Source organism: Leptonychotes weddellii, chromosome 12 (genome assembly GCF_054177405.1).
Source record: "Leptonychotes weddellii isolate Sample4059 chromosome 12, ASM5417740v2, whole genome shotgun sequence".
Taxonomy (NCBI): domain Eukaryota; kingdom Metazoa; phylum Chordata; class Mammalia; order Carnivora; family Phocidae; genus Leptonychotes; species Leptonychotes weddellii.
The window spans coordinates 43,830,549-43,842,600 of record NC_138380.1 but is presented as its reverse complement, the minus strand read 5'-3'; the positions used below and the strand labels follow the sequence as shown (position 1 = coordinate 43,842,600).

Below are 12,052 nucleotides of genomic sequence, written 5' to 3'. Positions count from 1 at the left end.
GGGGGGGAAAATAGCTCTACACAGAAATCTGGAAGTCTATCCCCCTAAAAAGTATTTTCTAAAGTTGAGATCACAAATAGAAGGAGGTCAACAATTTGCTTTTCAAATGACTTTACACATAAATACACACATGTTCTTAAAGCAGGAAGATGTATTTAGAAATCTAGTATCATGAGAAAGATCCTCTCTTCTTTTGTGATGGGTGTATCCAACGTCAACGTATTATCAGAAAATTCTTAGTGCTTCCATTCTAAGGACTTGGTAAATGAACGAAAATTTCTGATGAACAAAATTTTGCCATCTCATATAACAAACAAACCCAAAAACCCACAAAATAAAACTCCCAGCCTATTCTTCTCTTCTGAAATGAACAAGATAAGGGTTTTTATCGAAGCTAAGTTTTAACTCATTTCTAGAGAGTGAGTGAATTTTAGTAATCCTGCCTTCTAGGATAGGCATACGCTTTGTTAAAAGGGGGTGAGGGATTAGACCATTAAGCACTTTTTTCCTCTCTCTTGGGTCGTCTCTGCATTTACCATACCTTAGCCATGAGTGTTGCTCCGAATCCACCCTGATAGTTATTAGCTGACGGAACGCCATCCATCACCCCAGGTACGGGATTGTAACTGTCACTTGACCAACACCGTCCTGAGCTCATATTTAGGATTTTAGCCAATAGTTTGGGGTCAAGCCCTAACCTGTCAAAGGTCAAAGAAAAGAAGTGTTAAATGTCAAAATGTACAAGTCATGCGTGACTTACTTACGTATGAGGATGCTCCATCTTCTTTCTCCATTTATTATATGTCTTCAAAAATCAAAGTAGATTGATGAAAACAAAGAACCCAATCTTAGATTATAGGGTATTAAAAGCTAGTGATTAAACATTTCAGACCCAGATAGTTCTGCACTGAGAGAAAACCTTCTGCACTATCCTATTTTTCACAAACACCACACAATTGCCGAAGTCTTGTGGGTTTATCACACACATGGGTTTTCTAGTCTTTTGGATATTATTGCATTTATGTGTCACATAAGAACCTAAACCAATATGATAATCGAAATTCTACCTTCTTCACTCACAAAATGATATATTTCAGAAAGAAATACTGACAGATAAGCTATGCATCATGGGAGACCGTGTGGATGCATTTATATGTATGTTTACTCTTTTAGCTTTCATGAGAATGAATGCAAGAGATGAGCCATGAGCAGTAAAACAAGCTTAAGAGAAGTTATCATTATAAAAGAAGACATTTCTTGCTGCAAACTTTTCCTTATTTATTAAATCTTCATTAGACGATCTTGCTTATGAAGCAAGTCTGCACAGAGCTGTGACATATGCTATCTATTCAGAGACATGCATTATAGTTCTGGGTCAACTGCTGATAAGGTTACTGATCCTGATAAAACAAAGCTTGCCCAAGCGGAAACATCATTTGTTCTATCACTAACTGATGGCATCAACGGCTGTTCAATGTGGACCCAGAAAAAAAAGAAAATCAAAATGCTGTAATACTTTGATTCTGAGTATCTTAATGCAGTTTGAGAAGCAGTTTTGCTAAGTATCACTGAATCAAGTTTCAAATAAAACTTTCTACCCAGCAATTTATTGGTTTCTTCCATACAAAGAGCCATTATAAAACAACTGTCATAAAAGCTTTCTTTTTCTTAGAACCAATCTCTTCCAGAATTAAAAGAAAAAAAAGAGACTGAAAAGAGACACATGAAAATGTGAAACAGATTGTGCATTTTGGCATGCCTAAGTTGTTTACTTCCTGCATTTGAAACCTATGTCTGTTTATTTCCCAATGTGAGTATCACGAGCAGTACAACATTCTTTCAATGCTAGAGCAGGGGGCTGGGGCTAACAGCCAGGATATGTACGTATTTACCACATAATATAACTGTTATATAATCAGGCTTTCAAGAAGTAGCTGTGGTTCAAGGAATATATATGGCATGCCACATATGTGAATTCATATGGTGGGCCATGTTATTACAGGGGTTTTCTTAAGGATTGTAACAGAGAAGATTCACTCTAAATCAGCTGCTATACATTCCGTTCAATGGTAGATTGCCAGAAAGAAAGTCAACAGTTCATTCATTCCTTTATAAAAATCCAAGTTTGTTATTGGTGTAGTTTGCTATTGCTGCTTTCTTTCCCCTTTTAAATAAAGTGAGGGTATCAGTATGCTGTTATAGCAGATGACTTGGGAAAAGATAAAGCCAATGTGCTTAGGGAATAATCTGAAAAGTAAAATCCCAAAGATATTAACAATCAATTAATCTGCTATAACTGTAATACATTCTCTAAGCACAACTGTTCAAGAATATCTATGTCTAATGTGTTCCATGAGTAGGGAACATTTTTAAGACCCCAAAACATGGTTCTTTCCTTCCACTTGAAATATAATTTAGGCGCTTCTGAATTTAGGTTTTCTTTTAAAATGGTTCATCACATTTTAAGCAGCAGAGATGCTCCTCTCTTCATAATCTACCTGGTTATACTCAACAGAACCTCACAACAGTCTTTACCGCTAAAGCAATTCATGCTCTGTCTCTAGGACTCACCAAAATGGTGAACTAAGCTTATTATCCTTTGTAAAACCCTACATTTCATTTTTCTTGAGTGTTCAAGGAAAAATACTGGCACTGATTTATGGAACCCTGTTTGGTGAACATATTACTATTTAGAAGCATCCCGAGGGGCACGCAAAAAAGCCAGGTGGCAGTTGCTACGTGCTCACTTGCAAATCTGATGCTTCCCCACTGTGCTGATTCCCCTTTAGGAGACGGCTACTCCCTCTCCGCTTTTCCTCCCCCGACTCCCCACTCTACAGCAAAGTGTATCATTAAAAAGAGCAAGTTAGAAGTGTTTTGCATTTCATCTTTCTGAGGATTCTTTCACTGGCACATATATAACTGACAGTTAAAATTAGACATAATATTAAAATCAGTTACTGAAGTCCTCTGTCTTCCACTGTGCCTAAGGCTTGTAATGGTCTGAAACCAGCTAGAATACACAGTAATTGTCATTCAGAGAGTCTATCCTAGAACGTCATGCTTCACTGGAGAAGACTGAGTTTCCATTTGAAATCAACAAATTAATCCAAGACAGGTATCTGAAAGGGCAAGTTTAATAGGAAGCAGCTACTGGGCTCTCAACCATGATAAAATGTTATTGCTGTTTCCCTGTAAATTGGCTGGGAACATATGATACTTTCTGCATAAGAGCCCCATTGCTGTTCAGGAGATATACAGCTCAAGCCATCAAAAGGATGACAGTCTGTCAGTCCCCATAATAACTTGCCACTGGATGTGGTTCGAGAGTGTGCGCGTGCATGCATGTGGCTTTACAATTGCTGGAATGTTCTCTGATATAAACAGAGAATGAATTCATTGCTCTGACCGCATATATAATGCAACTCAAACATCACTGTGTCAAATCTACTCACCTTTAAATCATAAGAATTCTAAATGAACTTTTGAGAGAAGTAAAAATGATGCATACACTGTAAAAAAAAAAAAAATTAAAGAGAATCCAGATGTTTGCCTTCACTGTAACCAAGGCTTTTAAAAGGACCAAAAAAGTTTGTTCACTTTATATTCTCTAGAAGTATCTATACTGTCTGGTTTTATGTAAGAACAAAGCAAATTATGTCACTAAACTGATATGTTTGTATCACAGAAACAGATCTGGAAATGAAACACTTAAGACTATGTCAGTTTTAATCAATCATTCACTTACTCATCATTGTTTACACAGATCTGCCATGTGCAGGCGCTGTGCTTGGAGCCAAGGAGACACAGTAAAGAAGCGAAGAAGAGGCTGTGCCCACCTTCTAGGAATGGGCCAGTTAAGACACATACACACAGGTAACTTTTACCTGAGGCAGGAGAAGTGCCTTCCTTCCCTCTCTCTCCCCCTTTTATCCATGTGACAAATCTTCCTTGAGTACCTACTATGTGCTAGGTATGTTCTTAAGATACAGCAATGAGCAGATAAAGCCAACCCCTTCCATGGAGCATGCCTTCTAGTTGGGGAGACAGGCAATAAACAAGCACATGAATAGACATGCCAGCTGGTGGGAAATGCTATGAAGAAACTGCTTTAAAGGTACAACTCAATTCAAATACTAACCACCACCACCATCAATCACATAGATAACTACCATGTTGAGCACTTACAATGTGCCAGGAACTGTTTTAAAAGATCTACATGGATTAATTCATTTAATCTTAGCAACAATCCTGTAGATAGATGCTATTATTTCTGTCATTTTATAGATGAGAAGAGCTTAAGTCTGTGGCAGAGCTGGGATGCAGGCATTGACAGACACCCAAAATCCCACCATCCTGAGTCTCACTGGGTCATGTGGGTAGTGAACTTAACAGTCAATAAGCCAATACTATGGTGTTTTATCAGTTTATTAAGAAATTTGTTCGGGGCGCCTGGGTGGCTCAGTCGTTGGGTGTCTGCCTTCGGCTCAGGTCATGATCCCAGGGTCCTGGGATCGAGCCCCGCATCGGGCTCCCTGCTCTGCGGGAAGCCTGCTTCTCCCTCTCCCACTCCCCCTGCTTGTGCTCCTGCTCTCGCTATCTTTCTCTGTCAAATAAATAAATAAAATCTTAAAAAAAAAAAAAAAATGGTCAAACTTTTATTATAAACCTTTTGCCACTTGTTATCTATTGTATAGGTATTAGGGTATACAACCAAGAGGCTTTATCACCTAAATGAAAACGCAACACCGTCCTAAGGGCAGTAGCCAAGAAACTAAAATTATGCTTGTGGAAAAGTTCTCATCTTGAACAGCCTTCCAGAAGTTCAACTGTTTTAAGTTTCTTTTAAGGTGGAAGACAACATGGTTGTTGCTAGAGGGGCCTGTGCTCTGGTTGGTAATGCGAATGACCTGTTATGCCACCAATATTGAAAAAAAGAAAAACAAAAAAGTCAATTCCCAGGGGGGCAAAAATAAAAACGTAATAGCAAAACTTCTATTGTCAACATTGTTCCTTTGTGATGCACAGGACAAAACTTCTCTAATGCAAGCAGGGTACCTTCAGTGCCATAAAACTATGCTCTAAGTCCCAACTAGAACCCAGTTGGAAAGTAGAAAGGTCCTGGGCGATAGACACTGGGGAGGGTATGTGCTATGGTGAGCGCTGTGAATTGTCTAAGACTGATGAATCACAGACCTGTACCTCTGAAACAAATAATACATTATATGTTAAAAAAAAAGAAGATAGCAGGAGGGGAAGAATGAAGGGGGGGGAATCAGAGGGGGAGATGAATCATGAGAGACTATGGACTCTGAGAAACAAACTGAGGGTTTTAGAGGGGAGCGATGTGGGGGGATGGGTTAGCCCGGTGATGGGTATTAAAGAGGGCACATTCTGCATGGAGCACTGGGTGTTATACACAAACAATGAATCATGGAACACTACATCAAAAACTAATGATGTAATGTATGGTGATTAACATAACATAATAATAAAAAAAAAGAAAAAAAGATTCTCAAAATATGTTGTATACACATATTTTTTATGCTTTACTTTTTTTTATAGCATTTTAAAATTTCACTAACATCCATAAAGAGTCACTGTAAAAGATCATAGGGTCAATAAGAGTTTTAAACTATAAGATTTTATTCTTCTATTTTTTAAAAAAATGGGAAAGTGTTCTAGAAAAAATACTGACTTATGAGGATGAAATTAATCAGAAATGATCACTTCATAGGAATAGGTGACTCAATTTGTAAATGTTGACATTAATGCTCTAAAAAAATTTCACTTCAGAGTGAACAGAATATAAATGTGGCTGAGCCACTTTGATGCTGTACTACTTTGTGGGAATTTACTACTTGGGAATTTATGCTTGCTGATGCCAATTTTCTCTTTCACCTTGCAAAGCTCAATAAATCGTGGCCACTCTCTATACTCTATTAGAGAACAATCCTGTCATTTTAAACCATGTCTGTAAACCATGGAGAAAAGACAATACCAGAAGCAATCATTTTTAGGACTTTCAAACCACTGAGAATCTTTATAAGATAAACTGATAAAATCCTAATGTTATGAAAATAAGCAATTCATTCGTATAATCTGAAGCACCAGGAACTTACAAATTATTATAACAGTTAAGTAAAACTAGGGAGTTCCTAATTTGTATCCATTCTTTATATGTGATATATGTAAATATATACTGATATAAGTATATATAAAATATATATTATATATAGAGAGAGGTAACTAATGTATGTACAGTTTTGGAAAAATTAAACATTTAAAGGTTCATCTCTCTAAACACTGTTTTTATCATAATTTAGGATTAAGGCCAATAATAAAGGAAAATCTATTTGTTGCTTTTGCTTTTAACATTTCTATTTGGAATTTTATCACTTTTCCTCTTCTCTTTGATAACTAACTCACTCTAGTAGCCAATGTATATATTTCATTGTATACATTTTATTCAATTCATTTGATTCAAGTGACTTTTTTTTTTAAAGATTTTATTTATTTGACACAGAGAGACACAGCAAGAGAGGGAACACAAGCAGGGGGAGTGGGAGAGGGAGAAGCAGGCCTCCCACCAAGCAGGGAGCCCGATGTGGGGCTCGATCCCAGGATACTGGGATCGTGACCTGAGCTTCGCGAAGCCAGACGCCCAACGACTGAGCCACCCAGGCGCCCCTCAAGTGACTTTCATACTATTCTTTATTAGCTGGTGTTTGGAGTTAGACTTCTATAAGCACTAACCATACAAAAATTTCATTTTAGAATAGCAAGTGATCATCTAATAAGAGTTTTACTAGGAAAATTATCTGAGGAAGACCACAGAATACATCACTATGCCTAAGGAATACCCTGATCCAGTAATGCTCAGAGTATGAAGCAGGATATAAAATAAACTGGCAAAGATAAAGAGGGAAATTCTAGTAGAGTATAGCCTAGGTTATCTACGCTTTTGCTTTTTTATTAGATATTCATTTATGCCCAGAAGAGTGAAGATAAAATTCTAAAGACGCATATGCATACTAATGTTCTAATCCTATTGTCAACACCAATTAATTTTGTATGCAATTTTGGTTCCAGAAATTTACACCTTTCTCTTCCATGAAATTAGTCTAGAGGATGGACATGAAAACAAGTTACTGGTAACAAGTTTTTCATTTATGAGTAAGTGACCCATAGCCTAAAACTGGCTATAATACAGACATACCACTCTGAACAGCTTTCTGTATACTACCAGTTTTATTAAGGCTTTGTACAGATACGCCTTACCATCTTACAGACATTCAATTTTAAAATGTAAATGGTACAGGATATTGATAAACCAATTAGCACTGATGCAAAGCAAATTCCTCTTTTATCTCAATTACAACATGACAACTTAATAGGTCAAGATAGTTTAACATCTGAGACAAGGGCAATTCAATAAACAATGGCATCTTGATATGGTAATTAAGAGGAAATGTGAATCCATTACTGTGTTTTAAAAAATACCTCAAGCACTTTGGCTCTTTTAATTTCTTTTATCAAAAGCTGTGATATGAAACACTACTCTGATTTGTGATATATCTGGTAAGCAACTTGGGGAAGTGTGAAGAAAACACCTGAATAAAGCACCTTGCTAATTAAGCATTTTCTAAAGTAAGAAACGTATATTTATTATCATGAAATACAAAACATTCAAAAAAATTAATTAGGTGATTAATCATATGTAGCATTCCTAACCCAAAAGATTAAAGGCTAAAATTAAGACATTAACCTTAAGCATTCTAAAAGATGATGATCATCATAGGAGAAACAAAATTCCTGAATCACTTTAAGCAAAGTATGAATGCCATTTTATTTTAATGGAAAGATATATCCTTAATTTAAAGTAACAAAACCACAAACAAGTTATTAAAATGAAAGAATTATGCACATGAGTTGCAGCTTTATGAATGCCATCCAGTTTATCCCAAGACTAAACAACCAAGAGCCTTTTTAGTGTAGATTTTGGAGACTATATTTAAAGTAGATACATAAAACCAGTCATGTGGTAGGATAACACTTGAATTCACTATACATTAAAACGCTGTTTTATACAAATTTGTCCTACACTGCCAAAGTATGTTTAAATTTTATAGTAAAAGTGTTTCTTGCATTTCAGTACAATAGAAGAGATGGAGCTCCCATATAAAAAGGATAATGTAACTTTGAACATACAGCACAATACATTTTATGGCTATGGTAAAGAGTATTCATGCTCTCCAGGGTCCTATTGGCCGTCAAATAAGCAAAGTATATTAAAGTTCAATAATGAAGTACTTTCAAAATGTTCCTGGATCAACTCATTTATCTCTCGTGAACATTTTTTTTCAACATCAGAAAATCAAAGAGGGAAGCTCATAAAAACTGTTAGTACATGAAAATATATATTCAACAAACCTGATTCCAAGATTCATAGCTTCAGCAGTTCCAATCATACTAATAGCTAACAGCATGTTGTTGCAGATCTTTGCAGCCTGAAAATAAATGGAGTACATATTAAATATTGTAATTTTCAAGTTGTACTTCACAGGAAGTTGTTCTTTACCCAACGCCACAGGTTTCTTTCTAAAAGTCAGAGCATTTAACTGTTGATTCTCTCAAATGGGCAAAGGAACGTGGTGCCACATGTCTCCTTCTGAGCCTACCAGGCTATCTGGTAGCAGACCCTTCCACTGGGTAAGAACCCCACAGTGGTGACCAAGCTCCTCCTGTGAGCTCAGTCTATAAGGAATCTATGTGGCATGACAGCTCTTTTTGTCCCAGTTTCATTGAGATCGAGTTGACATAGAGCACTGTATAACTTCAGGTTGTAGAGCATAAAAAGGATTTGACTTACACATATCATGCAACGGTTACCATAAGTTTAGTTAACACCCATCATCTCATACAAATACAAAAAAATACATGTACGGGCGCCTGGGTGGCTCAGTTGGGTGGCGACTGCCTTCGGCTCAGGTCATGATCCTGGAGTCCCGGGATCGAGTCCCGCATCGGGCTCCCTGCTCGGCGGGGAGTCTGCTTCTCCCTCTGACCCTCCTCCCTCTCATGCTCTCTGTCTCTCATTCTGTCTCAAATAAATAAATAAAATCTTAAAAAAAAAAAAAATACATGTACATATATATTTTTCTCCTTATGGTGAGAACTCTTAGGATTTTCTCTCTTAACAATTTCCACATATATATCATATGGCAGTGTTAGCTCTAGTCATCACGTTGTACACAAAATCCCTAGCACAACTGCTCTTTATGGAATGGGGCTTACATTCTAATTGGGGCAATGGAGTAACACGGTGAAGATAAAGACAACAAACACACAAATAAAAACAACTGAGTGGAAAATTGTATGGCTATGAGACAGAGACAGTAGGAATTCCAAGATTGCTGAAGGCAGGAGCAGAGAGGAAATGGAACCTGAAACCCATCTTTTAGAAGGCCAGGCAGGAATTTAAAATAGGCAAGAGACAGAAAGGAGGAGAGCAGAGAAAAATGTAAATATATAAGAGGGATTAAATATATCAGATCATGGGATGTTCCTGAGAACAGTAAGAAAACGGACTCATGTACGTATGTTTTAAGGAATAGTGAGAAATTTGATAGGCAACAGCTGTGAAAGCTAGGGTGGAGAGTTAAAATTTGACCTGACAGGAAACAGGCATCCATTCAAAGTTTCAGAATGGGGATGTCTATGATGATACAAACATCTTAATGGAGTTGGTTTTGGTTTCAGTGTTGGGCAGAGTGGTAAACCTGGCATCCAGGGTTTCCGAGCGGTACACAAGGTATGAGAGACTGGACCAGGTAATATGAGGAATGGAGAAGACCGTCAACAATGACAGGCACTGAAGCAAAAATCAACAGAACCTGGAGACTGGACAAGAGAATGGAGACAATAGGTATATCTGAGATAATACCAAAGTCTTGAATAAGATAAAGAGGGTGCCAGCGACCAGGACCAAGGATTAAGAAGAGAGGAGACTAGTGACAGTGAGCGTGTTGATGGGTGGGGGACAACTACTTTGATTTCAGAGTTCAGTGTTGTTATTCACCTCTATCTGATTAGAGAATTGATACATTTCTAAATGAAAATTATTTGCTTTTCAAGAAAAAGATTAAAGTGTGTAGGTTACTTCTTCCTGACTATATTACAAACAGAACTATAGCAAGTAATTAGATGGAGGATAACAGCAACTCAGACACCATGAGCACTTCATATGGAAGCGGTTTTGAGAATGATTTCAGTGGCCACTAGGATGATGTATTAGAATCTGAATGATGGAACTTTCAATATCTTTTTTAATAAGTTAATTGGCTGATGTCCACTTAATTCCAACAGGAATGATGGAAAACTAATTTATTCCAAATTAATTTAAGGAAACCTGAGCAAACAAAGGGGCACCTGGGTGGCTCAGTCGGTTAAGTATCCGACTCTTGATTTTGGCTCAGGCCACGTTCTCAGGGTTGTGGGATCAGGCCTCAAGCTGGTCTCCACACTGGGCATGGAGCCTGCTTGGGATTCTCTCTCCTTCTCCCTCTGCCCCTACCCTCCCCCGCCCTGCCCCCCCATGCTCTCTCTCAAAAAAACAAAACAAAACAAAAAATTCTGAGCAAACAAAAAATCCATAGATTGAACACAGTAAGTAGTAATAAGAAATAAGAATGTGGTCAGGAAAGAGAAATGAACATTAGCCACTTTTATATCATCAAGTCAGTGTCATTAATGTGAAAATGTTACCTGCCCGGTCCCAATAGCTCCACAATACACCACATTGGAGCCCATGCACCCCAGCAACTCCTGGGCAGCAGCAAATTCATCTTCGACTCCTCCCACCATAAATGTGAGGTTCCCAGACCGAGCAGCTCCCACACCTGAATGGTTTGGGGGTAAAGGGATAGAACAAAATGATACATTTCTTCAAGTGTTTAAGTAGATAGTAAAATTAGAGAAAACCCCAAAACAAATAAAAATATCTTGCCTCCAAACTGTATATACGTCAGGCACATATAAGATACTCTAAATCTCTCCTGGAATGTGTGTGTGTGTGTGTGTGTGTATTTTTAAGTAAGCTCTACACCCAACATGGTGCTTGAATTCATGACCCCAAGATCAAGAGTCACATGCTTACAGACTGAGCCAGCCAGGTGCCCCTCTCCTAGAATATTTTAAAAATTAAGTGTTGTGGAGTTTAATCATAAGCCAAAAAGGACATACGGATTCAAACTTTTATTCTCAATTCATCTCAAATATCTCGCACAATCATGGCATGAGAGATATGGGAATCTGAAATGTGCACTTTATTCATGTGCACCTATTATTCTAAGAAATCTATTCAGTAATAGAAAGTATATGAAAAAGGTAACTTGTGCCCTGACCAGTACGAGAACAGCCAGAGGGGTCTGCTGCCTGAGTATGGATTTGAGGGTCTCTGGCCCATTAGCTTACTCACCGCATACTATCTGCAGATGAGATCTACAAAGAGGGACCTGGCTCTTTCTCCCTAGACAAGCAGGCATTTCAGATGGCCAGAGTCCGTTTTAAGGTAAAGAAAACAGTTGCTTATTTAGACTGATTATTCTGATGGCACTTTCCAATATTATTTGATTTTTCTTTTCCCTCCTGCTATATACTTTTTGGGCAATTCATTCCTAGTGATATGAGCAGGAGGAAGAAATAAGCTTTGGTTTGGCTACTCCTTCATTGCTCTAAACAAAGGTCTGATGCATATTCATTGATTGAAATGATTGGTTAGCACACAAAACATGCCTTAGACTTGTCTTTTTTTTTTTATTTATTTTTTTTTTCGCCTCTTTTTTTTTTTAACTTTTTTTTTATTCTTATGTTAATCCCCATACATTACATCATTAGTTTTAGATGAAGTGTTCCATGATTCATTGTTTGTGCATAACACCCAGTGCTCCATGCAGAATGTGCCCTCCTCAATACCCACCACCAGGCTAACCCATCCTCCCACCCCCCTCCCCTCTAGAACCCTCAGTTTGTTTTTCAGAGTCCATCGTCT

The 12,052-nt window shown here is 37.6% G+C and overlaps 1 protein-coding gene across 1 annotated transcript in view; it reads right to left on the bottom strand.

Moving 5' to 3' along the window:
* HIBADH (3-hydroxyisobutyrate dehydrogenase) overlaps positions 1-12,052 on the bottom strand; it is a 103,673-nt gene that overhangs the window by 3,670 nt on the left and 87,951 nt on the right. The window contains exons 5-7 of the mRNA XM_006733021.3: positions 10,768-10,901; positions 8,434-8,510; positions 542-698 (exon numbers count right to left, since the gene is read on the bottom strand). Of these exons, the coding sequence (XP_006733084.1) occupies positions 542-698; positions 8,434-8,510; positions 10,768-10,901 (368 nt within the window). The remainder of the gene's footprint in view (positions 1-541; positions 699-8,433; positions 8,511-10,767; positions 10,902-12,052) is intronic.